Source organism: Carcharhinus amblyrhynchos, chromosome 6, assembly GCF_965287045.1.
Source record: "Carcharhinus amblyrhynchos chromosome 6, sCarAmb.v2.hapA, whole genome shotgun sequence".
NCBI lineage: Eukaryota > Metazoa > Chordata > Chondrichthyes > Carcharhiniformes > Carcharhinidae > Carcharhinus > Carcharhinus amblyrhynchos.
Genome location: NC_137329.1, coordinates 40,357,042 through 40,373,263, shown reverse-complemented (window position 1 = coordinate 40,373,263; position 16,222 = coordinate 40,357,042). Strand labels below are relative to the sequence as shown.

The following is a 16,222-nucleotide window of genomic DNA, read 5'->3' as shown; positions in this document are numbered from 1 at the left end:
TCCCAATCTCTAATTTAGTTTGTAGCCACAGTGGATGATCTTACCAAAAAAATTCGAAGTTCTGAACAAACGTAAAAATGGGAGAGAATTGCACCCACTTTTTTGGGAGAGTTAAAAATCCAAGCTTGCTGCACTTAGCAAAAAATGAAGCAAAATCTGTTTCCCATCAGCAGGGGCACAGCCTAAGTTCACCGAAAGCTGACACTTCAGGCATCAACTCAAACTTAAACAGTTGCAACTCAGCAACTCTCAACTGAGCTTTTTAACTCTTAACTGAGCGTCAACTCAGTTAATAGAGGGCACAACAGAGGGCACAACTGCACATGCTCAGATCTCTCTGTTCTGTGAAACAGGGAGATCTGTCTCTGCTTCCTCCTCCTCCCCCCACACCCCCCCCCCACCCCAATATAACTGGCCTTCAGAGCTAATCGCTTCCCCCCATTGTGGCTGATTGCACTCCCCTCCAATCCCTGCACAGTTCAGTGAATTGTCCCTCGCCTCCATCTCAGTCAATTGCTTATTGCAGAATGCACAGCATTCCCCTCCAATCCTGATTGTAGGGTGTGCAATGTCCCCCTGACTATCTCCCTTTCGGCAGTGCCCAGTGGGCATTGTCAGTGTGCCAGACTGACAATGCCAGGCTGGATGGGCACCTCCCTGCACCTGACCTCCCATTGAAGCCTCAGTCGCCTCCAGTCCTACCGGTGAGACCATCATGACAGGTCCTCATTAATAGGGGACCATATGTGATCCTCACCAGTGAGGACTTTCACTGGCAAGGCCGTTAAGGCAAGGTAGTCCAGATGATTGCATCTTATGCTCACTTGTATGCTTATGAAGAAATCAACGCATTGAACACTGGACTCATATATTGAAAGAATGTTGCTGGAAGATTTTTTTGCATGATCTCAATATGCAATTTGCATTGAAAATGAGAAAAAATTGATTGGAAACTTGAATGAAAGAAGACAGAGGAAATGAAGTATATTTTAGAATTGAAGTACCTCCTAGAGACTGGTGCACCTTCACCAGGCTCCCTTTAGTTAAACTTAATACCACTCCTAAAAGCACTTCAGGCACAAAGTCAGAATCCAGAGTGTCAGTAGCCCTGACACTCCACACTGTATATATACAGGCTAGACTCACTGGTCAGGAAATCATTACCTTAATCAGAGAGCTCATACTCCAAGAGGCTGACCTCATGAGCCTCATTGAAATTAATACACCTCTCCCCCCTTGAGTGCAAGGGACCTCGGTGGTTCACGTCCATTATGGGTCTCTTACGATGTTTTAATGCTGGATCCGATTCCCCCAAGTCAGAGTGCAACATGGGTGGTATGTATGAAACAAGCGCCACTGGAAATGTATTCAAAATGTTCATGGTCACTACTGTCTCTTTTACTTGTGGTACCATCAGTGGGGTATCTGCTGAAGGCAGCCTTTTCAAGGCATCTGTGTTTGCCACATGGCCTCATGGCCAGTGTTCCAACTGATAGTTGTAGGTGCCAATAGTAATGTCCACTGCTGGATATAGGCCGATGCTATCAATAGCATCACTTTGTCCTCTCTTAGCAGTCCCAGTAGCAGCTTGTGATCGATGGCAATCACAAATTTCTGCCCATAAAGGTAATGATGGAATTTTTTCACTCCAAATATTACTGCCAAACCTACCTTTTCAATCTGGGTGTACTTTCTTGTAATACAAGGCAGGCCTTGCAAAATCTTGGGACTGCTTTATGGTCGACATGTAAGGTCCTCCTTTTATAGTTCCTGGCCCTTCCTGGAAAACTTCTGGGTATTTGAGCAGGACTTCATTGAAGCAAACATTTTTTTTTAGTGGAACATGTTTACCCAATCCAGGTGGATTTCTCTCAACCAATTTCATGCCCATGCCCTCCAATTAGATTCATGCTGAAGCCCTCCACTACCATTAATGATAACCAAAACAGTTGCCTTTCCTAAGAAACAGGAATAAATGTTGTACCCACAATTCTCAGATGTTCTCCTGCTTTGTTTGTCATTCTTCCTAAAGTCTTGATTAAAGTTAAGGGTTGGATTCCAGAGCAAATTTTGCTGAACACTGATTCTCCAACCACCAATATGTCTGCACCTGTGTTGACTTCCATTAATACTGGAGGATTATTTAATCTTATGATTATCTTAATTGGGTTAGCTTTGACATTGCTACACAGTTGAATGTAGGTGGACCTTCCAGGGTGTGCACTCTTCTGGACACTGGTGTCGGTTTCCTAAATCTAGGACTTGAAGGTTTCTTTTCCTGTTCCAACACCGCATACTAGCAACAATTACAATGTCTTGCCGGATGAGATTTTGTAAAGAATGTTTACTGTCTGGTCAAAGCTTGGCTTTACTTTGGAGCTGCATTATGGTCAATCTTGTATCTGGATACTTCCTGCATGAGGCTGTGTAATGCTTGTGCTCAAATGATCGTCTCTGAACTCAGTCAAACTGGCATGTTTGCCCACTTCCATTGGGATACGTTGCCATAAGACCAGTTGTAGCACCAGTCTGAAGTCCAGTCGGGCTTCAGCCAATTGGCGTTTTTGAATAGTTACATTATTTATCCCACATACCAAACAGTCTCGAAGCATCTCATTAAGCATCAGCCTGAACTCACATGCTTCTGCCAGTCATCTCAACCATTTTAGGAAACCCATAACAGACTCCTCCATCTCCCGGAGTGCTGAGTAAAACCAGAACCTTCTCAGGATCAGAGGTGGCTTAGGGCCATAATGTTTCCTCACTAGGTCCACCAGGTCCTGGAAGATTTTATTATCTGGTGCCTTCGGGAAGGTTAAGCTGCAAATAATTGCAAATGCCAATGGTCCATAAGAAGTCAGGAGAATTACCCATTGCTTTTCATCTGCAACAATGTCGTTAGCTCTAGAAAAATACACATGGGGTCCACATATTGGGCCTGGTTCTTCACTCCTCAAAACAGTCCAGTTTCCTGAACAGAGGCATGATGCTTGAAAATGGCTTACCCCAAGTGAAGCCGACTGTTAGCGAATAAGTATCTTAGGGTCATTCTTTTTCCTCATCATCACTGAAATAACTCCTCCAAAGCTGGCGTCCCTTCACCAGATTCCCTTTATTTACAAATATATCTCCAATTCAGGTACAAAGTCAGAATCCAGAGTGTCAGTAGCCCTGACATACACAAGTGAGGATCCCTGATTGGGCATGCAATCGTTACGAATATTTTTGGCCAACGAAATAAACTAAATCAGATTAACAAGGGAACAAATTAAAGTGGGCGGCTTCCAAAAGGAGAGGAACAGCCTGAAACAAGAGACGAAATGGAAAGGAAACTTAAAACATCAAATTAAAATGTGATTGAAGGGTTCAATAATGCCTAGCAGGCTTGGAAAGCATTAACAGTATCCTCAGACACCGCATGCTGCTTCTCCAGGGACACCCGGCCGCAAATATAGCCACTGTAGAGGGGCAGACAGTTGAGTCGGATGACCCCCCCCCCCCCACCCACCTCGGTTGCCTGCTGCCTGGACCTGTTTATGGCAAGCTTTGCCAGCCCAGGAGCAGGTTCATAATGTGGCCCTCCTTCTTCCCCGCCCCCTTCCACACTGGGTGTCCATAGATCAGGAGTGTGGGGCTGAAGTGCAAAAAAAATTAACAAAAGGTTTTTGAGGAAACTAAAAATGGTGTGCAACCTACAACATTCAACATAGACTCCACAAGGTTGCAAAAGTGGCAGGTCACTTAGAAGTCCAAGAACCAATTTAACCATTCATTGTAAGGAACTGCTGTATGTACCACCTTCCACTTCAGATCCCCAAGATAGTGAGGGAGGATCCCTCCATAGACCACGTGCCCTCAGGTCGAAGCTTGACTGTTCTAAGGTCTTGGATGGCATTAGTCAGACGCCCACCCTTGCATATTCAATGAGCTCGTGGGGTGTCATCCAGCCCATTCCTTCGCCACCCAGCATGTTCCTGATCCTAGTCACCCTGGCATCCATGGCCTTCCTCTCTGTCAGCCACCGGAAGTTATATGGTTGGAGGAGCGGATTCCTGAGCAGCAGTTCTTGAATGATAACCGTTGCTCCAGATAGGAGAGAGCTGTGACATGAGGCGACCATGTTCCAGACCTTGAGAACATACTGGTAAAGATGGGCAACGCCTACGAAGAGTTCCAAAGACCTTCCAGATTTTTGTACAGGAGCTGCACGTCATAATTTAGGCAGTGCACCTGGTGGAAGAAGTATGTCACTAGGACATATAATGGAGGAGGCTAGATGTAAAGGTATCTCTATAGGGTCTGGAGGTGGAAGATCGCCACCTGGGTGCAGAGGCACACTAGTACCTGACCACTCTCCCTAAGCAGAAGATTTAGAACCTCAACAGGGGCCCAGTGCAATCTATTGTCCCAGAAGAATCGGATGAGGGTTTTCTGGATGTTTGTGATAAAATCAGGGGAAGGAGTCAAAGTGACCAGCTGGTACCACAGCATGGAAGCTATCAGCTTGCTTATGATGAAAACGTACTTGGAGCAGTCCTATCCAATGACCCAGGCGAGCGGTAAGACAGCACTTGGAGCAGTCCTGTCCAATGACCCAAGTGAGAGGTGACTTTGGTCTCCAACTCCTGCCAGTTCGCCGGCCAGGATTCCTCATCTGGGCAAAGATGAACTCCCATGTAGAGGAGGCTAGTCCTGCTCCAGGTGAAAGGCCTGAGCTCCTCTGGGGTGGCGCTGGTCCATCTGCCATGGACAAGCAATCATTATCCTCAATCATGGAGCTCATACTCTGAGAGGCCAATCTCATGGGCCCTTTGAGGTCATTACAAAAATGTATAAAAACAGCAATATCTACATCTGGGGAGGTGTGAATAAAAAGTGTTCAACACACTTTGGCTTGCAGTGAGGCCACATGGCAAATATGTAATTCCTGCACATCTACACAAGAGACAATCATGCACTATGTCAAAGGGTAAAATGGAAATGTGTGCCGTTATTGATTAGGTTCGATAAGGATGCAGAAAGGACTGTTTAAACCCCACCTACTAACTGCATACCTTTTCCAAAGGTAAGTCAGTAGGAAAATGGCAGAAAAATTACATGGTCCAAAAGCTTCCTGTCAAGACCAGGTGAGCGGTATGGACAGTTACAAGAGCTGGAAAGTTGGATTCCTGCTCCTCGTGGCTCAAAAGGAAAGAAAAGAAAATTTGTTTTAAATATAGCTTTTTGGGCAGCTTCTGGTCTGGATACTTTTCTTTATTAGGTTGTCTGGTGGTAAACTCACACCAGTTTACTTACCACTCAGGCTGCTGACTTAAAACTGTAATCAATTTTCCAACAATTTAACTGGGACCCAACAGTCATGTGTTAAAGAGTCCCAAAGGTTTTGGGTCAACAGTTTTTGCCAGCTGCTCATTTGAGCAGGTTAAAGTTCCAAACCATCAGCTTCTGACGAATAAATAATCTTGGCGCTACTAACAGCCCACCCATCCAGTTTCTGCCAGGTGGGAAGGGTTAAAATCATTCACTATATTTAGGTTGAAGGCCCTACATGTATTTTATTGAAACATCAGCTCCTGCTAATGCGTGACTTTCGCATAAACATTTTAAATAACTATTTCCTCAGATGCTGCCATATCAACTGCTTTTTCACTAGGTGGCGATATACAGAACATAATATTTGGTTTGGATGTTAATAAATAACACATGATATGCCTTTACACCTTTGTACAGTAATGCATTGCACCATCATATACAAAAATGAAATGCTGATCCATACCAAACAATATTAAGCATGGTTGTATTGAAGGTCATGTGGCGTAGTGCGTATTGTCCCTGTCTTTGAAACAGAATCTTTGGGTTCAAGTCCCATTCTGGGAGTTGATGGCCAAGGAAGGTGGCTTCATAATGCAGCCAAACAGGTTGAGCAACAACATGATAATTCTTCCGACATGTGGTAGGCAGTAAGAGTGGCAGAGATTCCTGGTCAGCTGTGTGGAAAGAAATTAGAACCTCTACCATCACTATCCATAGCCCCAGCAACTTGGATTCCTTGTCCAGCCAGTGTAGATTAGACTGGCAGCAACAACATGGGTTGATCTGTGTCATGGCTGGGGTGGGATTCAGGACCTGGCTCCTCGAGGTGCTGCCTTGAGATGGAGATCACAGTTCTGTGAGTTAGACCTGCCGACAGACAGAAATCTCAAGATTTAATTATACGATTATATTCATTGTAAGAAGTTAAGTTTTTATGCAGTTTTTTTTACAATAATTATATTGTGCACGTAAACATTCATTTCTTAACCACAGATACTATGAGAATAAAAAGGGGAAACCACAATATGAAAATGCAATAAATGCTTCAAAATACTTATAACCAGTTTCTAGGTCATAGTGGCAAATACAGATCTAGATCCATTTTTGGTGGCATTCTAGAACCTGCCTTCTATTGTTTCATTTCCAATGATCCCCTACTATTCGAAAGACCCCACTTCTAATATCTCTACATTGTACCACCTTTCCATTTTCCTGTCAGTCCTCAATACTTACTTGTTCAATATGTCTAGATAACTTTCCCACTGCTGTACAAGTCATTTACCTTCTATACATCTACACATTTCCATTCAATCTGCCATTTTCTCCGGTTTCTGAACTTTAGAAATGTAAGACATGGATATATGCAAACTGAGGTTAAGACCTCCAATGCCATTTGTGTTTCTGCACATATTACTGTCATGATGTGGATATGCCGGCGTTGGACTGGGGTAAACACAGTAAAAAGTCTGACAACACCAGGTTTTAGTCCAACCGATTTATTTGATAGTAAACTCACTAGCTTTCGAGGGGATTCCCTCTTCTTCAGGTGATTCACCTGAAGGAGAGGGAATCCCCTCGAAAGCTAGTGAGTTTACTATCAAATAAATCGGTTGGACTAAAACCTGGTGTTGTCAGACTTTTTACTGCATATTACTGCCACCAGTTACACATTCCACCCACAAACCGTGGGCAAGTTGGGAGACAATTATTTCTAGCAACATTTAAAAGGGATTCTTAGATACTTTCAGCTAAATTGCTGAAAGGTGTTGGAGGTCATTTTGCTCATTTTAAATCGTGGGTTTTGGCTATTTAGACCATATTAAAGAACTTATAGTAGCTGTAGTATGTTCTGAACTTAAGGAGCTTCTGGCAATGCACTTTTTCTTCAGAGTTCTTCTGACAATTACATTCTGCCTAGAGAGGAAGAAGAGGAACAGCAGGAAGCAGAAACAACAAAGCTGCAGCTGCAGGGAGAGTAAATAGAAACAGGCATGATCAAAGGAATCTTTAATCTTTCCACAGATTTTATAGTCCTAGGTGTATAGATCTAAAATAAATATAGAACGGAGCCGCATTGATAAAGGAGACAATACTGCAACTGACTTGTTTGACCATCTGCAACACAACCTGCAACCAACTGCCTTGGCTGAAACAGCATTACCTGCTGTAGTCAACAGCCTTAAATATTTTTGGCTCTGCCTTCTTCCTGATTATCACAGAAAACAGAAAAATCAATGCAGATTATTTTGTACTAACAGGTAACTGATGCTATGTCTGCAAGGCAAACTTTCTTAAGAACATTGTCTTCCCATTTATAGCAGGATGGGGCTCTGGGATTCACACTGAATGCAGCTTTAACCCAAATCATTGTTCCATTGTGGTTTGATGGGTGGGTTCTAAATGGTGAATGGTCAGCATTGACAATCCTTACCTCTCTGAAACTGACCCCAACTTTAGGTTTTAGCACATGGGCAAATTAATGAGGAAAGCCTGAAGTTGTCTGTTAGTTACTATTCCTGAACAGGCTGCACTGTAGACACCAGTCAATCCACAACCAAACCAACAATCACTGAAAACAGTTAATACGATGCAAATTTCCCTTTCCCACTCTGATGTCACTGGTAGGAACTGATTAAAAATTACACATTGTTCCATCAGGTATAATGAGGCTTTTTAATCTGAATAGTAATTGCTGAACAAAAGACCTGGTCCTGAAAATTTTTTTCTAATTGTGGAGCAATGTTAAATGTCGCCAATATTATTAACTAATAGAATTCTTTAAAACTAAAGTTTATAAACTCTCCTTTCATCCCTTGTGTATGTCCCAGTCTTTACTTTGCTCTATGTCAAAAAGCTTCTGAAAAATATTTGAAGTTAGTGCTTTTCACTGGCTGCCCATGAGAAGCTCCACACACATAGTTGGCAAGAGTGCAACCATGATCAGGCAGGGGACGAGGCTACACACCCCATTGCACTTGGGGTGTATTGACATCTGCAATCATGGTTTGCCTAAGCTACGGTAAAGAATCAGGCAGCCAACAAGGTTACACCAAAGCTTTATCTAGTCCAGTTTCTCAAAGCCTTTTGGTTAAGATGAAATGCTAGATCAAGCCTGGGAGGGGGTGCAATGCCTCATTCTGTCAACTTGTATCTTGTTTGATTGAGTACAAGATGGGATGCAATGTCCTGAACTGTTTGTTCTTTGTGTGGAGACCATGACTGGACTTAATTTGGGTTTGTTTTTGATTAGAATTAAAGTACCGAATGGTACCAAAAAAAAGTGAATTGCGGGGTGAGAGAAAGATGTAAATCTGCATTTTTAAGTGTGTTGTCTTTGAGGTACCATAACCGAAAGCCAAAATATTTTTTCCCGAGAAATGCTCATTTTTCTTCCCCACATCTTTGATGCATTGTGTTGTAGCTAGGACTATGTTTTGTTCATAGAGAGCTCCAAAACAAAAGAAATCCAAACTATTTAGTCGCCTTAAATACATAGCCAGATATTATTTACATCTGGTTTATATTTATTGTATTTCTCTACGTGCCCAGAATGTGCATGCCCTTAAGAATATTGAACAAAAACTGAAAATGTTGGAAATTCTCAGCAGATCTGACAGCATTTGTGGCGAGAGAAAAGAGCCAACATTCGGGGCCCTCTTTTACCATTTTGATTCTAAGAGCTGGGCGGATTTGAAACTGGGAGTATTTCAGATCCAACTTTTAGACCTGTTCTCAGGTGCCCCCATATGCACTCTGCCTGAAAAAAAATCAGCAATTCCAAATCACGCAGCACAAACCTGTGGGCGGGGCTTAACGTGCCCAAAATCCTGCAGCTCTGATCGATGCTTCCAACTGCATATGCGCAGAGAAAGAAATAATAGAATACCGCTCCCCTGCCACATTCCTCCCGGGCCAGATAGTACCTCCCCCTACCCCCACAGACATTTCCCCACCCCCACAACATTACTGATCCCCTTATCCAACGGACCCCCAATCCCTCACTGATCTCAGGCAGAGTGGCAGGGACACCCCCTTACTGATCTCAGGCAGAGTGGTAGCAGACCTCTTCCCCCTCACTGATCTTAGGCAGAGTGGCAGTGGACAACCCCCTCCCCTCATTGATCTCAGAGAGTAGCAGCGGACCCAACTTCCTCTCCCCTCCCCACCCACTGATCTCGAACAGACAGCCATCAGACACTCGGCACTTCCACACTAACTGAAGCGCCCGAATCGGAGTTCTGTAGACCATGTCTGTTTTGTGCCAATTCTGGATGGGCGAATGTGGTGGTAAAGGGTGAACTGCCAGTAAGCTTGGGCATGTAGCCAATTAAGTCAATTTAAATACATACAAAATGCATTTAAATGGCCGTCATGTCCGTTTTGGGTATGGTTCCAATTGTGGCCATTTTTGGGCCTTGGTAAAGAGGGAACCGGTGTGGAGACGGGCATGGATCATGCTACTCAAATATAGGCACAACTTGATGGTAAAATCGGGCCCTTTGAGTCTAGATGACCTTTCGTCAGAGCTATGGGCAAAGACAATCAGAAGAAATTTATACAATGTGGATGGGGGGAGGGGGCTATAATTGGACAAAGGAAATGTAAATGATGATGAAGGCTGAGAGGTGCTAAGAATTAAAAAAAACTGGACTGTTAACTGAGCTAAAAATATTAACTGAATAAATTACTTTGCAAATGAACATTAACGTTTTAATATAAAATATATTTTCAAGTAACAAAATGCAGTGCAATAGAACAACTAATACGAGCAATTATACTTTAGAAAGACACAATTTTGTGTGATCCCAGACAGCGTGTGTAGTTAACTGGTTGTTGTGTGGCCTTTCCACACCCAGCGGGTTCAGAGGGAAAGGGGCCGGTCGATCGATCCTTGTTCCCATCGTATGTAGGCTGATAGAATGGAGAAGAAGGTGGCCAGGGAATTCAGGCATAAGGTACGGGGGAAAAGTAGCGAACTGGTAAAACTATTCCGCTTTCAGCTTCTCTGGAGCACATTTCTTCTATTGTTAATTAATTCGTTATTTGTTGCTCTTCGCCACGGAAGAGTTAGGAAGCTTAGGCTGTGTGAGACTATGGACCCGGCAGTATCTATAACAGGTGGGGGAAGGGCACTTGATGTTTCTTTCCGGAAAATGGCCCATATCTGTTAAACTGTGGCGTCCGAACGGTGTGTTTGTATTTAAGCGCCTTGAAATGTTGATATTGTGATAAAGTTGGAGGGATGTTTCGCTTGTTCAGGCAGCAGTTGTTCAGCCCAGGGATGATCCCACTCTGCCCCGCAGTTCAGCGCCGACGGGGAGAGCCAGGGACCGCAGTTTCAGAAACTCTGGGCTCGTAGATCCAATGTCGTGGATCCACTGAAATGCGATATCCGAATGATAACTATTAAGAGCTGCGAAAAAAAAATCCGGTCCATTGCATTCAGACACGGGTTAAGGCGTCTCGTCTCTGACATAGATTGGTAACATTATACCTATAACAAAATTCTTAAAGGGCCGTTGCCTTCGAGTCGATAAATCGATACAATCATTTGAATGAAGTTAAATGATGTTAGATCAAAAATAGTAAAAAATTAGTTTTAATGTAGTTTCCAGGGAAGTTAAATATTCTACCATTAAGTAACCATTCTTCATGTACAAACTAAGTAAGTACAGCATTGAGTCTAAGATCAAATTTGTTTTCACTTGACATCCACATGTGCACCTCCTAACATAAGTCACTGGATAGTGACTGCTATCGTGGGAACTTTGACACATTTCCCACTTTTCCCGTCTATTGAGGTTGATTGTTAATTTCCTATGTCCCAAACTCAGGGGAGAGTCAATGATCAACCATCTAAAAATGGTTGTTTAGATGGAATAAAGATTTGAAAAAGAGATTTGGACTGATGGAGGGACATTTTCTATCTGTCTTCTGGCTGGGACAGGCTTGCCCTGTTGGAGAAAATGAAATAAATTCCATTTAATTTATTTTTTCTTTAACGTGATCTTGGGGAAGTAAGAATAGGAATGCAGAAGTATACAGGCATTCTCTCATTGATGAAGGCAGATCAGGGAAATGGCAGTTCTTTGCTACATTTACTGCTAAATTTCTAACTTCCCTCTGTAGGGGTTCAAGCATTCCAGCCTCCTGATTAAGCGTCACCAAAAATGTCTGGGGGTTTTACAGGGTGGTTAGCACTCAGGTGTGAGTGATAGTCAAGCTGCCAATGGCTGAGCCGCAGGGGAATGCTAAATATCTCATTTTGGGATACCAGTCCCTGGATCATACAACTGAGTTGCTCTTGTCCTGCCTGGCCACTTTGGTAACCTGTGAGCTTATTGTTTGGACTCAGGTTCTGGGGTTAAAGGGTCAGGAAAATGGGACTTTGACCTCTTTAGAGGATACTAGCTGGGGCTTTTGGTTGGCACAGCAGCAGGCAGGCAGTTGGCTCCTGGACCTGGATCAGCCTTTCTGGCCTGCAATGACAGGACCATGGTCTTCTGGTTAGGACTTCTCCTGCATCAATAATGGATATAGCTACAGTGAAGTAGCTTAGTGAGGTGAATTTGGGGACCCAATCTGGTCCCTCTGATGGGCTCTGTGTCTTTTGGGATACTACTGTTCTCTTTGGGGGTGGTGGTTGGATCTTGCTTTACCCCTGGGTGAGTTATCAACTTGGTAAGGCATCATCCTCATTCTTTTTGGGCCAATTTGGGAGCTTTCCTGCTCCACATTTAAATTAGTCATAAAGTGGTCAATAAAAAGAATGACTGGCTTCCTGTCTGCGGCCTTTGGGTTTGGACGGAGTGCTCTGCTAACATGTTCCATGTCCTCTGGGAAACCCCTGCCCTCGAGTGGAGGTGTAGCTCCAGCGACTTCCTCTGGTGTCTTTCCTCGCCAGCTGTGAGGTATTTTGGAATCTTCACATTTGGAATGGTGTGTTTGGGGAGCTAGACCTCCTGCTCACCCAGCAGTGAAGCAGCCTCCTCCTGTTTTAAATCTGGGCAAGGTTGTTTCCTCAGCAGTGGAGTATCAATTCAGGGATTTTCCTAAAAGTTCCTTTTCTTCTGAAAGTGAAAAGGCTTCAAACAGTGAGACCTCCTCTGGCCAGGACACTATTTTGATCCCATGTGTATGTTCTAATCATTTATTCCACACTCTATAATGGAACATTTAATCAAAAGCAAAAAATCAGTACACTTTACTTTCTGGTTTACTCTGTGAGAATATTTTAGTGTGATTGACGACTTTACCCTGCTTGATGACATTACTGTTATTGGTGAGTTTGCTTGACTTGGCATCAGAGTGAAACTAATGTTTAAAAGGGGAAAGTCTATGCTACAGAGATTGTTAGACCTTTATGGTCATCTTTACTTGAGGTCAATGGTGAGCACTTGTGTTTCATTGCTGATCTTGAAATAAGGAGTGGTAACTCAGTCATTTGAATTTAGCCCTGAAATGGCAATATCGTGGCTTAGACCCCTAAAAATTGAGAAACTGGTATGTAATCATTCCTAATGTCTATAGATAAGCAAACTGTGGTAAACATCAGTAATCTTGAACTAGAAATTGTCAGGCCAGAGCAAACTGAGTCCAAGGGCAAATCTTTGGATACTCTCACATAAAGAAGTTTCTCCTGTTGAATTTATCAGTGGCCACCTTATGTATGGCATGTGTGTCGCTCTGCTGATGCCTGACTGCATCTGATGCTGCTGCCTGTAAAGGCTGATAGACACCCTAATGACAGAAAGAGAAGCTTGCCAGTGTTCAGAAATTATGATAAAATGAAAAATAATGAATCCAATAATTGGGAATGTGTTCTGATGGTTGTATGTTTAAAGACAAACAAACTATTTTAAAATGGGACTAGTAGAAAGACAGGTTGACTGAGTGATGGAACTAAGGTTTTTGAAATGTTAATTAGCCAAGGTAAATGCCCGAGATTACGGGGATAGGGTGTCGGGATGTGGGCTTGGGTGAGATGCTGTTTTGGAGAGGTGGTGCAGACTTGATGGAGTGAATGACTTCCTTCTGCACTGTATGGATTCTATGGATACTCCTATCAAGCTTATCCTGGAGAAAGCCTGTTATCTCCGTCCTATGTCAAAAGCAAAGCCACAAGATGTATGTGCCTGGTATGGTAACTATTGCTGGATTTTTCATAGAGTTTTTAACATCTCTGGGATATTGTTTGGGGAGGTTTCGCTCTGTGATTAGGGAAATAGAGGGATTTGGGAACTTGAAAGATACTGTGTAGTTAAGTGCTACTGCCCATTCTGTTGATGCTGCTGACCCTCTCCTGAGCTCAAAGCCAATAAAGCATAAGCGACATCCATGCTGATCTGTTAGGTCACAGCTGCCAACTAAAGATCAGAGACACAATACTCCAAAGTAGTAAAATTAATGGTGGAAGTAATCAGTCAGTTTAACCTCAGTGGAGTTGGGTTGGGGGGGGGGGGGTGTGGTTTGGGGGGTCTATTGGAAGCAATTCTGAGAAACAGCTTTAATCTGCATTTGGAGAGGGAAGGATTAATCAAGAACATTTAGCAATGCGTTGTTAAGGGGGTCATGTCTGACCAACTCAATTGAATTTTCAAAGAGGTGTATAGATGAGTGCACTGCATTTGATGTCATCAACTTTTGATAAGGTCCTACATGGGAGACTAATAGCAAATATAAGAGCCCATGGGATCCAAGGAAACTTGGCAAATTGGATCCAGAATTGGCTGAATGACAGGAAGCAAAGGGTAATGGTTGAGGAGTCTTTTTCTGACCGGAAGACTGAGTCTAGTGGGGTCCCACAGTGGGGCTCTTGTTGTTTGTGGTTTATATAAATGATTTGGACTTAAATGTAAGAGGTTGATCAGTAAGTTCATAGATGATACAAAAATTTGTAGGTTGGTAAATAGTGAGGAGGGTAGTTTTAGATTACAGGAGGTCATAGATGGGTTGGCCAGATGGGCTGATCAGTGGCAAATGGAATTCAATCCAGCTAAGTCTGAGATGATGCAGTTGGACAGGACAAACAAGGCAAGGGAATACATGATGAACGGCAGGACCCTGGGCAACACCAAAGATAAGAGCGACCTTGGTGTGCATGAATATCGGTCCCTTAAGATAGCAGGACAGATGGATAAAGTGGTTAAGAAGGTGCCAGAGACCTTGGCTACCAGCAACTTTAGACACTCTTAGTCGACTTGAGTATAAACAGTGCTGGACATCACGCACAATCTGATATGAGGCCTTTAATGACTTGTGCATAAGAAGAAACCAGTTTGCAGTTGTCCTGCAAGTGTTTTTGAAGTTACAAACAACTTGTTAATTATAGTCAAATGACAGCAAATCAGAAACAAGCAATCTTTCTAATACTTCATTTGCATACATATTTGCAAATTAAATCCTGGCTTTTTGCTCTTTCTCATTCGATGAAAAACTGATCTCTTAACAATCCTTAATTTGCATAGCATATTCCCATATCTTGTCTTTGTTTTTTGTTGTGGAAAAATCTAGGCTTGTTCACTCTGTGGTGAAGGCCAAAAAAGAGACTGTTATGGAGCCTACACAGGTGAAGATTAGCCTGTTCATGCTGAATAGCAGACACTGACCCCTTTTGAAGGTCTGTAAGCTGATAAGCATTTTCCATTACTGCACAGAGAAGGCATGAAACTTTAATTTGAACACTTTAACTTCCACACAATTTAACTTCCCCCATACCATGAAACTTCAAACTGAACATTTCAGCTTCTACAAAGGCATGTGGTATACTTGCTTTTATTAGCTGAAGCATAGAGTTTAAGAGCAGGGGTGTTATGCTGAACTAAAGAAAACATTGGTTAGGCCACAGCTAGAGTATTATGTGCAGTCTGGACTCTACGTTATAGGAGGGATGTGATAGCACCGGAAAGAATGCTGAAGAAGTTTACCAGGATGTTGTCTGGACTGGAAAGTTTTAATTATGAAGAGAGATTGGATAATCTGGAATTGTTTTCATTGGAGTAGAGAGACTGAAGGAGGACATGATTGAGTTGTATAAAATTGAGGGGCAGAGATAGAGTAGATGGAATAAATGTGCCTCTTGGTGGAGGGATCAATGACCACAAGGCCTTGATTTAAAGTAAGAGGCGTGGGCCGGAATTTTACCATCCCGCCCACCATGGGAATCGGAGCTGGCGATGGATGAGCAATGGAAAGGTCCATTTGATCTTGGGTGGGATTTTACGGTTTCAGGACAAGCGAGGCCATAAAACACTAACTATGAGGTTTAGACATGATGTGAGGAAAAACTTTTTCACCCAAAGAATGGTGGGAGTATGGAACTCACGGCCTGAAAGTGTGTGGAAGCAGTGACGCTCACAACAATTAAGTATTTAGGTATGTAATTGTGATGCCAAGGCATACGGGCCAAGTGCTGGAAAATGGGGTTGCGTGGCTTGTCTTTCACACGTGCAGACACAATGGTCCAAAGAGCCTTTTTCAATGCTGTATATTTCTATGACTTTATGAGCAAGATCTTACCACTTCGATCATCCCAAAACTGTAAAATCCTGCCCGAGGTCAGTGGACCTTTCCATGGTCCACACCTCACCTGCTCCGATTCCTGTAGTGGGCAGGACAGTAAAATTCCAGCTTATGGGTCTAACCTCTCCCCATCTGCTGCCAAACTCACTCACTATTGCAAGCTAAAATCCCCTTGGACTTTCTTTTGGCTTCATTTAGTTTAGACCTTAGACAAAAACACGGCTTGTGACAGCAAAATTCTAATTATGTCCCTTGACTCTTTATTGATCTTTTTTATAAGAAACATCTGCTCCCTTATTATGTAAATGAAGTGGATGCACAATAAATTTGCCAGTTCTGGCAGAAGGTCACCAAGCTGAACTGTTAACTCTGTTTCTCTGTTGTTGCC

General features: G+C 43.0%; 1 protein-coding gene across 3 annotated transcripts in view; it reads left to right on the top strand.

Moving 5' to 3' along the window:
- The first annotated feature begins 10,173 nt into the window (after nucleotides 1-10,173).
- ush1c (Usher syndrome 1C) overlaps nucleotides 10,174-16,222 on the top strand; it is a 226,814-nt gene continuing 220,765 nt past the window's right edge. For all 3 annotated transcript variants that reach the window (XM_080190278.1, XM_080190280.1, XM_080190279.1), the window contains exon 1: nucleotides 10,174-10,268. In XM_080190278.1, coding sequence (XP_080046404.1) covers nucleotides 10,233-10,268 — 36 coding nt within the window. In that variant the 5' untranslated portion in view covers nucleotides 10,174-10,232. The remainder of the gene's footprint in view (nucleotides 10,269-16,222) is intronic.